The sequence below is a fragment of the Geotrypetes seraphini genome, chromosome 1, assembly GCF_902459505.1.
Source record: "Geotrypetes seraphini chromosome 1, aGeoSer1.1, whole genome shotgun sequence".
Classification (NCBI taxonomy): domain Eukaryota; kingdom Metazoa; phylum Chordata; class Amphibia; order Gymnophiona; family Dermophiidae; genus Geotrypetes; species Geotrypetes seraphini.
The window spans coordinates 72,672,879-72,686,403 of NC_047084.1; the positions used below are offsets into that span (position 1 = coordinate 72,672,879).

The 13,525-nt window shown below is 40.3% G+C and overlaps 1 protein-coding gene across 3 annotated transcripts in view; it reads left to right on the forward strand.

Annotated features, from left to right (window-relative positions):
- ADAMTS12 (ADAM metallopeptidase with thrombospondin type 1 motif 12) overlaps positions 1-13,525 on the forward strand; it is a 521,425-nt gene that overhangs the window by 216,007 nt on the left and 291,893 nt on the right. For all 3 annotated transcript variants that reach the window (XM_033933191.1, XM_033933202.1, XM_033933212.1), the window contains 3 exons: positions 193-336; positions 9,631-9,775; positions 12,943-13,035. In XM_033933191.1, the coding sequence (XP_033789082.1) occupies positions 193-336; positions 9,631-9,775; positions 12,943-13,035 (382 nt within the window). The remainder of the gene's footprint in view (positions 1-192; positions 337-9,630; positions 9,776-12,942; positions 13,036-13,525) is intronic.

Here is a 13,525-nt window from a genome sequence, read left to right on the forward strand (position 1 = left end):
GGCATGCCCCAAGGACTGGGTTGGGAATGGCTGTCAGAGGTGGTGGTGGTTTGCAATAAATATACTTGTAAATACTTGTATATAGTAAGATAGCATTAGAGTTGCAATCACAATGTGCATAATCCTGACTGTAGTCCTTTGACAGATGTTGACTGCAGATGTTAGGGCTCATGTTTTTGATGTGTTTTCTAGTTTTGGTATCCAGCATGATGGGCAGGGAAATGACTGTGAACCTGTTGGAAAGCGTCCATATATCATGTCTCGTCAACTGCAGTATGATCCTTCACCACTGACCTGGTCCCAGTGTAGCAAACAGTACATCACACACTTCTTAGAGTGAGTAGCTGCAATACCTGTTTGAGTTTAAAAGGCATTGGTCATCAGCTCTACTTAATCCTAAACAATAATACTGTATTTGTTGAAGCACTATGGACTAAATTCTATATACTGCACCCAAAAAAATGGGTGCTGAAAAAAACCTCCTAAGTGTTATTCTATAAACGGCACTTAAAATTAGGCATGGTTTCTAAAATAGCACATAGTAACATAGTAAATGTTGTCAAATACAGACCTATGTGGTCCTTCCAGTTTTCCCAACAGTCACATTTATTATCAAGGCAATGTTGAATCAACGATCCAGTATATTATTACATTTTACTTGATAAGATCCACTATAAGATACATAAGACCTGTTCTCAGACAGTACTTTCTTCCAATCCATCCTAGCCATTTCCAGGTCTTAGTCCATAAAAAGTCAGCCCTGCACTGGCCCTTTTTCCCTAGCTACAGAGGTGCCATCAAAACCTACTCCAGTCCCTCCTGATCTATCTTCCCACATATGGGACACAGACCATAGAACTATAACTCCAGCCCTTCCTGATCTATATACAGCTAATCAATACTCCACTAAGATATCAATAATAATAACTTTATTTGTAGATTGCAATGCCTCACAGTTCAATGTGGTTAACAACAAGAGGGAAACTACAAATACAGCAATAATACAACAAATTAACATTGTCAATATCACCAATACAATAAAATTGGGAAAATCTTTGCACAAATTTACCAAAGAGATTTTCAGTGATTTTCTGAAGTCTTGATAAGAAAGAAAAGACATAAACAGACCACTTAAATTCTTATTCCATTTCCCTGCTTGGAAGGCTAAAGTCCATACCACTATAAAGACTGTTTCACAAACTGGTTCTATTTATAAATTACATTACATTACATTACATTTATAAAAGGAGGAAAAGATTTCAAGTGCTCATAGATACAAGTCTTTTCTTTGCCTTGTTTCCTTATTTATGAGCTATCATTAGTCATAAAAACCTCCTTTACTTATGTTGTATTTTTTCTTATGGCTTGCCGAAAAATGTTTTTAACAATACACCATTCTCTCAATTGAACTTAGGTAATATTACCCTCACCTATTGTTTTCCCTCTTACTGTGCTCTTTTCTTTAAAGATTGTAGTTCTTGCCCTTTTTCCCATTTGTGTGAAGTAAGTTTATATGGCTTGTTATGTGTCTTATTAAGCTACCCTGGTCTTGTTTAGTATTTCTAATTTTAATCTGTTTTTATGGAATTTTTTGCATTGTACACAGCCTAAAAATTTGATTAAGCGGTATAAAATTTTTTTATAAACTTGAAACTTGACATTCCACTTAACTGAACATGGGTAATGCATGCTGTGCCCTATGGAGTTTCCCCGTTTCACTTGTTGCTTCCTCAGGAGCTCATCACCCAAATTCAAATTTAGTAAGAACCAGACATGAAAGCAATAATAAATAGTCAGGCTGTTACTACATAGATAAAACCAAATTGAATTGAAATGCAGATTAAACATAGATTTTAATTGGTAGATTTACCTGCTAGCAAGAAGATTATTACTTCTTTGTTTATTCTTTAACTTTTTCATTTCTGTAGGCATTTCAAGATGGCTTTGCGGTGTTTTTTGAAGCTAGATATATTGCTGGTGGTTCACGTAGCTGGCATCATCAGGTGTTGATGTATTTGCAATATAATGAACTGTATTGAACATCCATTCTCAATGCTGAAATCACATTCGATTTGTAGTCGTTAATTCCCGGAATGCTTTTAAATAGATTTTTTTTTTAAAGAAACATTCATCTAATGCGATCTGCCCATGACTCTCCCATTTCCACAACTCCTTTTTGACATGTTTAAATTTTAGGCCTGGATCCTGCATCTAAATTTATGCAGATAAATTTAAATTAAAAACAATTAGCGCTAATGGGCTTGTTGTTCAATTAAATTGTATGCACACAACTCAGTGCCATTTATAGAGTTCTGGGGGTATATAGCCTGTTTTTATACAAATTACCAAAATAATTCCATTTCATTGATAGATGGGTGTAAAACAAGTTCTAAGCCAAAGAGATAGTTAAAATGGTCATCAAACAGTTGTACTTTGGTCACTTATAAATATAACAAACTTATAAGAATGCATTATTTAATTCCCAACTTTCCAAGTTAAGTAGCGAAGGGGAATCAAAAACCTGTTAGAATTTGTTACAATATTTCTGAAATAGAACAGAGAAAATTGGATGCAAGTCAAGTTGAAAATGTCACTGATTTTTGGAGGTGATTTATGGCCCCCTCTTCACTTTTGAAAGTGTTCAGATCTAATCTATTCCAGAGAAAGGAAAATGGTAAAACCAGAGGGCATAATTTGAGGTTGAGGGGTGGTAGACTCAAGAGTAATGTTAGGACATTCTTCAAAGAGAGGGTGGTTGATGGTGTGGAATGCGCTTCCGAGGGAGGTGGTGGAGAAGAAAACGGTGACAGAGTTCAAACAAGTGTGGGATGAACACAAAAGATCTCTAATCAGAAAATAATGGGTATACATTGAAGGAACTAAGGCCAGTACTGGGCAGACTTGCATGATCTGTGGTCTGTGCCCTGTATATGGACATTCAGTTGGGGACAGGCTAGGGAGGGCTTCGATGAATGGGATGGTTAAGGTGGGCTGGAGTGAGCTTTGACGGAGACTCCAATAGATAGAACCTAAGCACACTACTGGTCAGGGCTTTGGGTTTCTGGCCTAGAAATATCTAAGAAAAAGGACCATTTAAATTAAATTAATTTATGGAGCATGTATGATTGGGTAGACTGGATGGACTATTCATGTCTTTATCTGCCGTCATTTACTATGTTACTATGTAATCTGAACTGATTCAGTCCCAAAGATCATCAGGCATTAAAGGATATTTATCAGTAGGCATTATATCTTAAATCTGTGAAATAAGTATTTTTTTTTTCAAAAGTATCCTAATTATATTCTTAAATAACAGATGTTTCTGTATTATGTAATAATGTAGATGCCTCCAGGAGTTTCAATAACACGTCACCTTGAAGAAGAGAGATTTTAAAGCTATTTAAAATCTCTGTTTTCTTGTATCAGTAGCAACACATTTTATGTGATGTACTGTATATTTGGCTATTGTATAAGAATACTTTATATTCCAGCGTCATATAGCAGCAGCGTGTTGGTTAGGAAGATACCATATTATTTAAAAAAGGAAACAATATGATCTGTGAATTAATTTAGAATAAAAAAAGATGCAAGTTTTCTCGGGGGTCAAGGATCTGCTGAAATAGGTTTTTTGTATCAGTCTTGCAAAGATAAAAAGCACTGCTATCTCAGTCATGAATGGAATGGTCTTCCATTTAGTGATATAGAAATTTCTAACGAGACATGAATATGACTTCAATATCTTTTCAAACATTACTGCTGATATTTAAGCACATTGTTTCATTTGAATTATTTCAGCCACATCCTAACCACAAATGAAGAGCTATCTAGTCTATTGTCACAAAAAGGCAATATCAAATAGCTGTAGAATAGAACTAAAATATTTTTACATTCAGGATTTTATTTCCTCCATGCCATTCTTTGTATTGTAATTTGAATATTTTTACTGCTGCAATTGTCTATTGCATATGTTTGACTTATTTTTGCTGTACGCCACCTTGAGTAAATTCCTTCAAAAAGGTGGTAAAAAATCCTAATAAATAAATCGCTCACTCAGGGTAATTTGTGTGCAGAGATCTTCTATTTCATTTTCAAAGGGAAAGTGCAAGCATAATTTTCCTGTGAATATTACCCATGGATATATTTGGATATGCTCTTTCTATCATTGGTTTTGTTGTTTGTTTTTAAAAAAAATCATTTACTGTAAAATAATGCATATACATTTAAAAATCTAATTTGCTTTTTTTTTCTTTTTTTCAAACTTCACTCTAAATAAATTCCCAGGAACAGTTTCCTTCATGGAATTTTATCTGTATCGACTCAAGTAGATTGCTATTGAAAATACATGATCCTTTATGGGGGTAATTCGATATGTGTTTTCCACTTGCAAAGCATGCTTTGCACCCTGAAAATAACTCTTATAAAATTGCACAGGAGCATACACTCATAAAAAAGCAGGGGCACTTGAATCAGTGACCTTTAGGTTAGAAAGTACCTGTCTTCCAGAAGGAGCTGTTCTGACTCTTATGAATCTGATTGTAGCCAGCCCATGTGCCTTATAATTCTGGTAGTCTTAGTAGTTCCTGTGCTCTGGTTATTTCTGTTCCACCTCTGGGGTTGTTCTCTGCTGCTTCAGGTCAGGTTTTTTTTTTTCTGGTCCAGGTTTACAGTTGGTTGGTTCAAATCACTTAGATAAAAAAAACTGATAGAAGGACTTGGCTAAATGCGAGTGCCCAGAGCAGAGCTGTCAAGTTGCTCAGTTCCTTGACCTACCAAAAGGCTCCCAAATCAAGCCCCCTTGCTATTTGCATAGTCTTCATTTTTAGATGTGTATATTCAGCTTTGCAGAATTGGAACTTGGATGTTTATGCGAGAGAAAGTACTGGCTTGTGAGTGAATGGTACTTCTAAAGTAAGCACCAATGTGTTCTAAACTTCCTAGTGATAAATTTGTTCTGGAAATATGAGGGTTAAATGAAATGTAATGCTTCCATCTCCATAATTCATCAACTGATGTGCTACATGTATTCGCTGTACTTTGAAATCTCTTCCTTCGCCTTAGCTGGCGAGAAATGTTTGTGCAAAGAGGCTGTTTTGCTTTTGCTTGTGAAATGGAAGCAGGCAATGAGCATTCATCAGCGCAATTTAAGCAATATATCACGGTAGAATTTCTAACTATTGGAGTCCCTCCATTAAAATTTACCACCGCATGCATGTTATTTATGGTGATTGATTGATTTTATTCATTATATATTCCGTCTGCCCCAGAGAACTCAGAACGGGTTAACATGCATAACAATTAGACAAATCAAGTTTTATAATAATTAGTCAAACGGGTTACAGTGATATTCATACAATATAGTTTGTTCATCTGTACTTGATCATGTGATTTAGGAAAGATAAGATGCAAATCTGTTTTTGTACCGTGCTCTTTTATAGGCTCTCTTAAGTAACTTCCTAGAGTATCTTGTCTTTTCTAACTTTTGCATCAAATTGTGTGTTTGAATTTTTAAGTCCTTCAAATCTGAACAGTTTCTTCTAATTCTTAACATTTGTGAAAATGGCAAGCTCGGTTCATTTGATAAGGATGACAACTTGAATAGGACAAAAACTCATTCTTATCTGTCAGATTCTCAAAAGTTCTTGTAATGAACTCTTCATTCAATGTTGTTTTTATGCCCAGAAAATGGATTGCAACAAACTGATTTCAATTTTCACAGCTATTAATCCAAGCTGTGAACTAATGCAATTCATCCTGAATTGTATCAGCATTCTCCCCTTGTTAAAAAAAAAGCCACAGTTGGCAGAGAGACATTGATACAAAATCCCAGAACAAAAGCAGGAACTATTTATGATCCACTATTTTGTAAGAACTGTTTTTTTTTAAATTTTTTAGAGTAATTAAGAAGAGCCAACTTATTAGGCAGTTCAGTCATGGAACAGTCTTCCTTTAGAAATAGGAAGCATGAATTTGTATATTATTTTTTGTAAAGTTTTAAAGACCTACTTTTTTCATAAAGTTTATTCTTTGTATTTTATTTCTTTGTACAATAATTTTTAAGGTGTATATGCTCCCCATAATGTAGGGTTCTTTTTGTTATAATCTGCTCTGAATCTGAATTGAAAAATAGCGGAATATAAGATTGCTGATTACATTAGATTAGAATAATCAAAAATGCTAAATTTATGTCTATATAAAACATGAAATAGAAACCCTCAGACCGAGCGGATAAAACAACCTTTGCACGGCGCTATATGTAGGATCTTCGAATGAGATTATAGGGTGATAATTTCTTTTAACGGGACTATTACCATGAGTTTTTCACAAGTTTCACTTTTTGGACTGTGGTTAATTTGGAATAAGCAATCCACTGATGTATCAGAGGCTGTATAAATCCCATTAGGAGGTCTTACATATTGTCACCACCACTGTAGCCCAGGGCTGGGCTCTATAGCACTCCTGGTGGTTACAATAAACAGTGCACTAGCGTGTGACCCGGCATGGAGTCACCCTGCAGGACTGGACACTCAGCATTAATCCAAAATTCAAGTCAAACAAAATAAAGTCCCAACAATTGGGTTTATTTATAAAAATAGTTCATTTTATTCAGTCCTTCATGTAGGTAAGTAATTCATTAGACTTTTGCAACATTAGTCAGGATTGCACACAGCAATAAAGAACTACTGTCAAAAATGGCAAGAAAATAAAACAGTCCAAAATAAAGTCCAAACTTTCTTTCAAACTTAGTTAAGTCTCAATTGCTCTTGAGACCACAGCTCTCCACAGAGCTTGTACTGCCTGTTACAAAGCAGGTACCTCAGCAAATCAAAATAAAGTTCAGCATACTGGTTTCCACCATTCCCAGTCATTAAGGAAAATGAGGAAAGCCTCTGGCAACATTTATATGCTTGCCAGGAAAGGAGAGTGACACAGGTTTTGCCAAAAATAAAGGCCTTAAGACAGGCTTTCAAAATTCCCTCCCTAGGTGGTAGCAAAACCTCTCCCCACACACTCCTAGCTTTCTCAAAACCCACACCAAAAAAAAACCACGGCAAACAAACAGTTCCAAATAATCCACACTCACTGTTTGTTGCTTGAAGCCAAGTCCACCTGCATAGGCTCAGGAGAATTAGGTTCACAGCCTGCACAAGCTTCTTGACAGTCCATAGGCTCTTCATTCAGGAATGACAAGTCTTCCGCTTGTCCAGCCTCAGTCAGCTCCATAGGCATGGGTCTGTTGCTCCTGTTTGGCCCAGGTGGATCTTTAGGAAGGCAAGGCCTGAACTTCCTTCCTAACCGGCCTGCTGGTTTGAATGCCACTGCTGGCTTACATACCCTAGGGGTGTGGCCTGATCTGAGTGAGTCAGCAGAAGTCCAGGGGCCTCTTGAGCTCCCCCGGTGGTGACTCGAAGAAAGCTCACCTACTTCCTCTTCAGATGAATCCAGCTCCCTCTGGTGGTCAATGGCATTATCTCCCAAAATATAACCCTGGGAGATCTTGGAATTTCCCTTCCATGTTTTTATTCTTACATTTTTCCCTGGCTTAACTGGGACCTTGGCAGAGCCCGGGTCTGACTGGTCACAATATAAAGACATGTTTTATCAGCTTGGTCTCTGTTACTGGAGGTTTCTGTTCCATTTTTTACATGCACATATATTTTGCATTTTTGATTATTCTTACGAAATAGTGGATCATAAACAGTTCCTGCTTATTTTCTGGGATTTTGTTTATTTTTGTGAATCTTTCTTGGAATTTGGGTTATTAAGAGTGGAGATACACTGATGCCATTTTTATGTTGTGGACAGGAATCCGGGATGAATTGTACCAGTTCAAAGCTTGGATTAATAGCTGTGAAAGTTGTATTCAGTTTGCTGAATATCATTCATCTTTTGAAATGCATTTTTTTTGGACATACAAATAACATTGAATGAAGATGGGTTCATTTCGAGAACTTTTGAGAAGGAATACCTTTTTGTTCTATTCAAGTTTTCATCTTTATCATCTGAAAAAGAGCTTGCCATTTTCACAAATGTTAAGGATTAGAAGTGTTGCTCTGTTTGGCCTTGTTGGGACATGTTGTGGGCTCCTTTTACAAAGCTGCAGTAGTGATGCTGCCACGATAAATGTACTGAAGCCCGTAGGAATTGAATGGGCTTCAGCCATTTACCACGGCAGCATCACTACTGTGGCTTTGTAAAAGAGTCCCTATATGAAGACTTATATGATATTTAAGGTTTCTTAATGCAGCACTTGTTAAAAAAAGGTGGGAGTTATTTATAGACCGATAATAGAGATACAGCATGAATCGGGAATGATTTTCAGCAATAATCTCCCAATAAGGCCTCTGAGGTCCTTTTCTCCCATATAGAATCAAAAAAATCAGCTTATCAAGTTCAGAGTTCTTCCACTAGGTGGCACCTTGCTTTGTATTGTGTACTGGTATATATTTTTGCACCAGTGTTTTCCTGTCTGTTTTATAGGCATCTCACAGTCTTATCTCATGTGCTATATGTCATGGGCGTCGGAACGAGGGAGGCCACAGGGACCAGGGCCTCCTCAAAATTTGGTGGTCAGATGAGTCAGTAATGGTTGACTTTATTCCCTCACCCACCTCCTCCTAGTCACTGTTATTTTAAGTCTTTGGGCTGCTGCGGCACAGAATCAATGAGTGTCACTGCAGAATGAGCACTTACAAGGCAGGCCTACTCATTGATGCTGCGTGGTGGCTGCCCAAAGACTTAAAATTACAGCGCTCAGGAGGAGGTGGATGGGGGAGTAGGGAGCTGGAGAGAGACATGCTGCAGAATTCTGCTGGGCAGAGCCTTTGGGGCCCCCACCCAAACAAAAAAAACGTTCCGCTGCCTATGCTATATGTTGTCTAGGCTTAGCACCAAGCAATTTCCATTTCTTTTCCAAAATTGAAGGAACACCTTTGAAGGACTTTGTTTGATTTGGATGAAGAGGTAGAAAGGACTGTGAGTGACTGGTTAAAGAGACACGATATGCAGTTCTTTTTGTGACGGCTTTCAAAAACTCTTCCATTGTTGGCAGAAATGTTTAGTGAACAGTGGTGACTATATAGACAAGTAAATAAATGTATTAAAACAGCAAGTTTCAAACAATATTTTTGGTTTTTTTATTCATTAAAATATTTTCATTTATGCAAAAGTTATGCAAGTGGAAGCATTGCTTTTCATTTAACCTTTGTACATCCATCAACATCCATTTATTTGTTCAAGCTTTTTTAAGCTAATATTCTGTTTCTTGAGTTAATATTTTACTTTCTGAATATCATTTTTTGCAGGTTATTAGATTTATGCACCTTGATTGTAGTAATGTGGTAAATGAGCGGTTGAGATGTAATTTATAGGTTGAGATGATATAATCGTATGATTTTTGCTGATGTTTGGGATCTTTATGTTATGGAAATCCTGAAATATGTATGTAATACTGTGAGCCGCCTTGGATAAAGGCGGATTAAAAATGTTTTAAATAAAATGTTGCTGAGAATGGAGAAGTCCTGACCTGGATGTCTCCACTCTGACTTTTATGTCCTTTCTAAATTTTGACTGTAAATATGATTTCAGTGATTTTGCAATTAATAAATAAACAATTCCTTTATTGATCTTAAGCCGAGGCTGGGGATCCTGTCTTGATGATGTTCCAGCGAAGAAAGACTTGAAGCCACCACTCGTTGCCCCAGGGGTGATATATGATGTGCATCACCAGTGTCAGCTACAATATGGGCCCAATGCTACCTTCTGTGAAGTAGTTGATGTAAGTTCTTGTTTTAAAGTTACTGTATGTACTTGAATATAAGGTGATCGAGACCCCCTTTTCCCCCAAAAAAAGGAGGAAAAATGGTTGACTCGAATATAAATAGAGCGGCTTAATATTCAAGTCCCCTGCCCTGTCAGGCACTACACTCAGCACTCTTCCCTCCCAACCTGTCAGACATTGCACCTAGCCCCCTTCCTTCCTTCCCTCCCCTGTCAGGCATTACACCCAGCCCCCTTCCTTCCCTCCCCCATAAGACTCTGCACCCTTCCTACCTTCCAGGCTCTGCAACCTGCCGCCCTCCCTGCCGTAGCCTCAGGCTCATACCTCTACTGCTGATTGACGGTGGAGGTGCAGCGGGCAGGAACAAACTTTCCAAGTTCCTGCCCTGCTGTTAACTGGCTGCCTGTGAACATCTTCGGCTGCTGAGAAGAAACACGAGCAGGCGTGCGATTTGTGCTGCTGCTCAGTGCTGAGTGGCTTCCGTAATGGCTCCTGCGAATTCTTGCGAGATCAATAATAGCTTGATATGTCATGTGAAAAATAAATATGTGAAAAAATTATTTTCTACTAGCAAAACTTTCTATCGTGAAATACAGATTCTAATCAGAATCTGGGTCAATGATTTTTTCGTGGCGTTCTGCCACTGCTTCAGGCCCACAGAACCTGAGACAAGCGCCAACGATAGAGCATTATGTTTTTTGCTTCTTAGCTTAGAATGCTAAATTTTATACCACAATACATTTATCTGTCGCGGAACTAGAGAATGTGTAGGGAAACTTAAGAATTCCCAAGTTGGGACATGGGCATGCCTTTAGGCGTGTTTAAGTGTCCCTATGTGTCTCTGTAGGTGATGGACAGTTGCTTAAAATGTAGGCTTGCAAAATTCTGACCTACATTTCTCAAACATAAAAGTAGATGCCGCAGCCGGCTGAGATAATCGAGGCATGGAAATCCATGGTAAGCTGACATGACAGGACTCCCCAAAAACATGGCTTCATGGAGTCCTGCCAGCTCAGTTGATCAGGGGGAAATTCCCCTGCTTCGATCAGCTCAGCCAGTTATGGCAGGCAGAGGACCCCCCCTGGCCCCCTCCCCCTGAGATCAGCAGGAGTGATGCCCACTCCCTCCTGCTGCTGAGCTCCCTCAAACCCCCAACATCCCACCCACATATCAGTTTAATAATGAGAACATAATATAACAATAGCCTTACTGGGTCAGATCAATGGTCCATCAAGCCCAGTAGACTGTCCTCACAGTAGCCAATCCAGGTCACTAATATCTGACAAAAACCCAAAGAGTAGCAACATTCCATGCTACTGATCCAGGGCAAGCAGTGGCTTCCCCCATGTCTTTCTCAATAACAGACTATGAACTTTTCTTCCAGGAACTTGTCCAAACCTTTCTTAAAACCAGCTACGCTATCTGCTTTTGCCACATCCTCTGGCAACGCGTTCCAGAGCTTAACTATTCTCTGAATGAAAAAAAATTTCCTCCTATTGGTTTTAAAAGTATTTCCGTGTAACTTCATTGAGTGTCCCATAGTCTTTGTAATTTTTGACCGAGTGAAAAATCGATCCACTTGTTCTCTGTTGAAAATAAGTTTTACAAGTTTTTACTTTGGAAACTATGGGGCTCATAATAAAAAAAACCATCTAAAAGGTGGCCTAAATGGGTACTTGGATGATCAAAAAGCCTGATTATCCAAGTACCCATAACCAAAGCTGGTTTTAGACGTATTTAAAACCAGCTTAAGCCTTTCCGCTGCATCTAAATGCATAGAGCGATAAGAGGCGTTTTTAAAGGAGGGGAAAGGGCGGGAGGTGGGCCGACCTACACCTAGGCGTACAGCAGATATAACCAAAAGTTTAGGCAGGTTGCCTAGTCGGCACTTATACGTTTTGACTTAGACAAAGTAAAAACAGGTATAAGTGCCGAAAAAGGGCACGCTGAGCTGATGGCGGCTGCTGCAATCAGCTCAGCGGCCCGGCAACCTACCCACCCACCCACAGCAACCATCGCGGCAGGAGAGATGGCTCATCTCCCCTGCCGCGATGGCAATCACCCCTCTACCCGAACTGCCGCGACCCGCAGCAGGAGAGATGCGGTTTGTGGTAGTTCGGGTAGAGGGGTGATTGCATTGCAGCAGGGGAGATAGCCAATCTCTCCTGCCGCAATAACAATCCCAAAGTGCTATCTCCCCTGCTGCAATGCGCTCACCCCCCCCCTCGACAAGATCGGCAGGAGGGAGTCCAAGCCCTCCTGCCCCGGCGAGCTGCGACCCTCCCCCGATAGCATCAGGGCAGGAGGGAGCCCAAGCCCTCCTGCCCCAGAAAGCCGCGACCTCCCCAACAACATCAGGGCATAAGGTAGCCCAAGCCCTCCTGCCCCAGAGAACTGCAACCACCCCAATGATCGAGCCAGGAGGGAGCCCAAGCCCTCCTGGCCAGGCGACCCCCCTACCCGCCACCCTCACTAAGATCCGGGCAGGAGGGATCCCAGGCCCTACTGCCCTCAGCGCACCCCGCTCCCATGATCGCCCCCCGAACCCCAGATCGGCCCCCACCCACCAACCCTGTGACCCCCTGCCGACCCCTCGAACTCCCCCACCCCCATCCCCCTCCCCGTACGTGTAAATGCATTGGCCGGACGGATGGGTCCCTAGCCCATCCGTCCGGCAGGCCTGCCATCCGTCGAATGGTAGGCCTTAGGGCCTGATTGGCCCAGGCACCTCAAACCCTGCTCACAGGTGGGGCCTGAGGCGCCTGGGCCAACCGGAATCGGCCCAGTAGCCATAGGACCCTCCTGTAGACGGGGCCTAGGCACATGGGCCCAATCTACAGAATCCAGCTTTTAGGCGAAGGACTGACTCCTCCTTCGCCTAAAAGCTCTTGTGTTGGGCATTTAGGACTTAGGCTTTTTTGGGATGATTATATGTTGTTAGTGTAGACGTAGTGGTGGTCTGGGCGTTTAAACAGCTGAACGTAGAGGCAGGCCATTATCAAAAAAACCTCCTTTTGGATGTTTGTTTTTTTTTTTTTGATAATGGACATTTTCCCTGCTTCTACTTTCATCATTTAGGGCCTTAGGCCAAAAGGGGACTTAGACTTTTTTTATTATTATTATGCCCCTTCTACGTCTTATTGTCTTATTTTTCCCATCCACAGAATATCTGTCAGACACTCTGGTGCTCTGTAAAAGGTTCCTGTCGTTCAAAACTTGATGCTGCTGCAGATGGAACAAAATGTGGGGAAAACAAGGTGAGAATGAACTTTTAAACGGTGGATTAATGAGTTTGCATTTTGTTACTCGTTTGCTTTCATTTCCTTACAAAACTGGCACCAGTCAATGAAAGCACTGGCACTATCAACTCTCTTGCTTGTCACATTCTCATTTTCCAGAACATAGATTGTACTTACCAAGATTTATAGGTTTGGGTTTAAACTTTCATCTTTCTGTGCCATGACAGATCTTGCTTAAAGAGGGTAGGCTGAATGATTCAGTGATGTGCGCTTTTAAAAAATCTGTATTATGAACATAAGAGCATAAGAATTGCCGCTGCTGGGTCAGACCCGGGTCCATCGTGCCCAGCAGTCCGCACACGCGGCGGCCCTCTGGTCAAAGATCAGTGCCCTAACTGAGACTAGCCCTACCTGAATACGTTCTGGTTCAGCAGGAACTTGTCTAACTGTCTTGAATCCCTGACAGGTGTTTTCCCCTATGACAGACTCCGGCAGAGTGTTCCAGTTT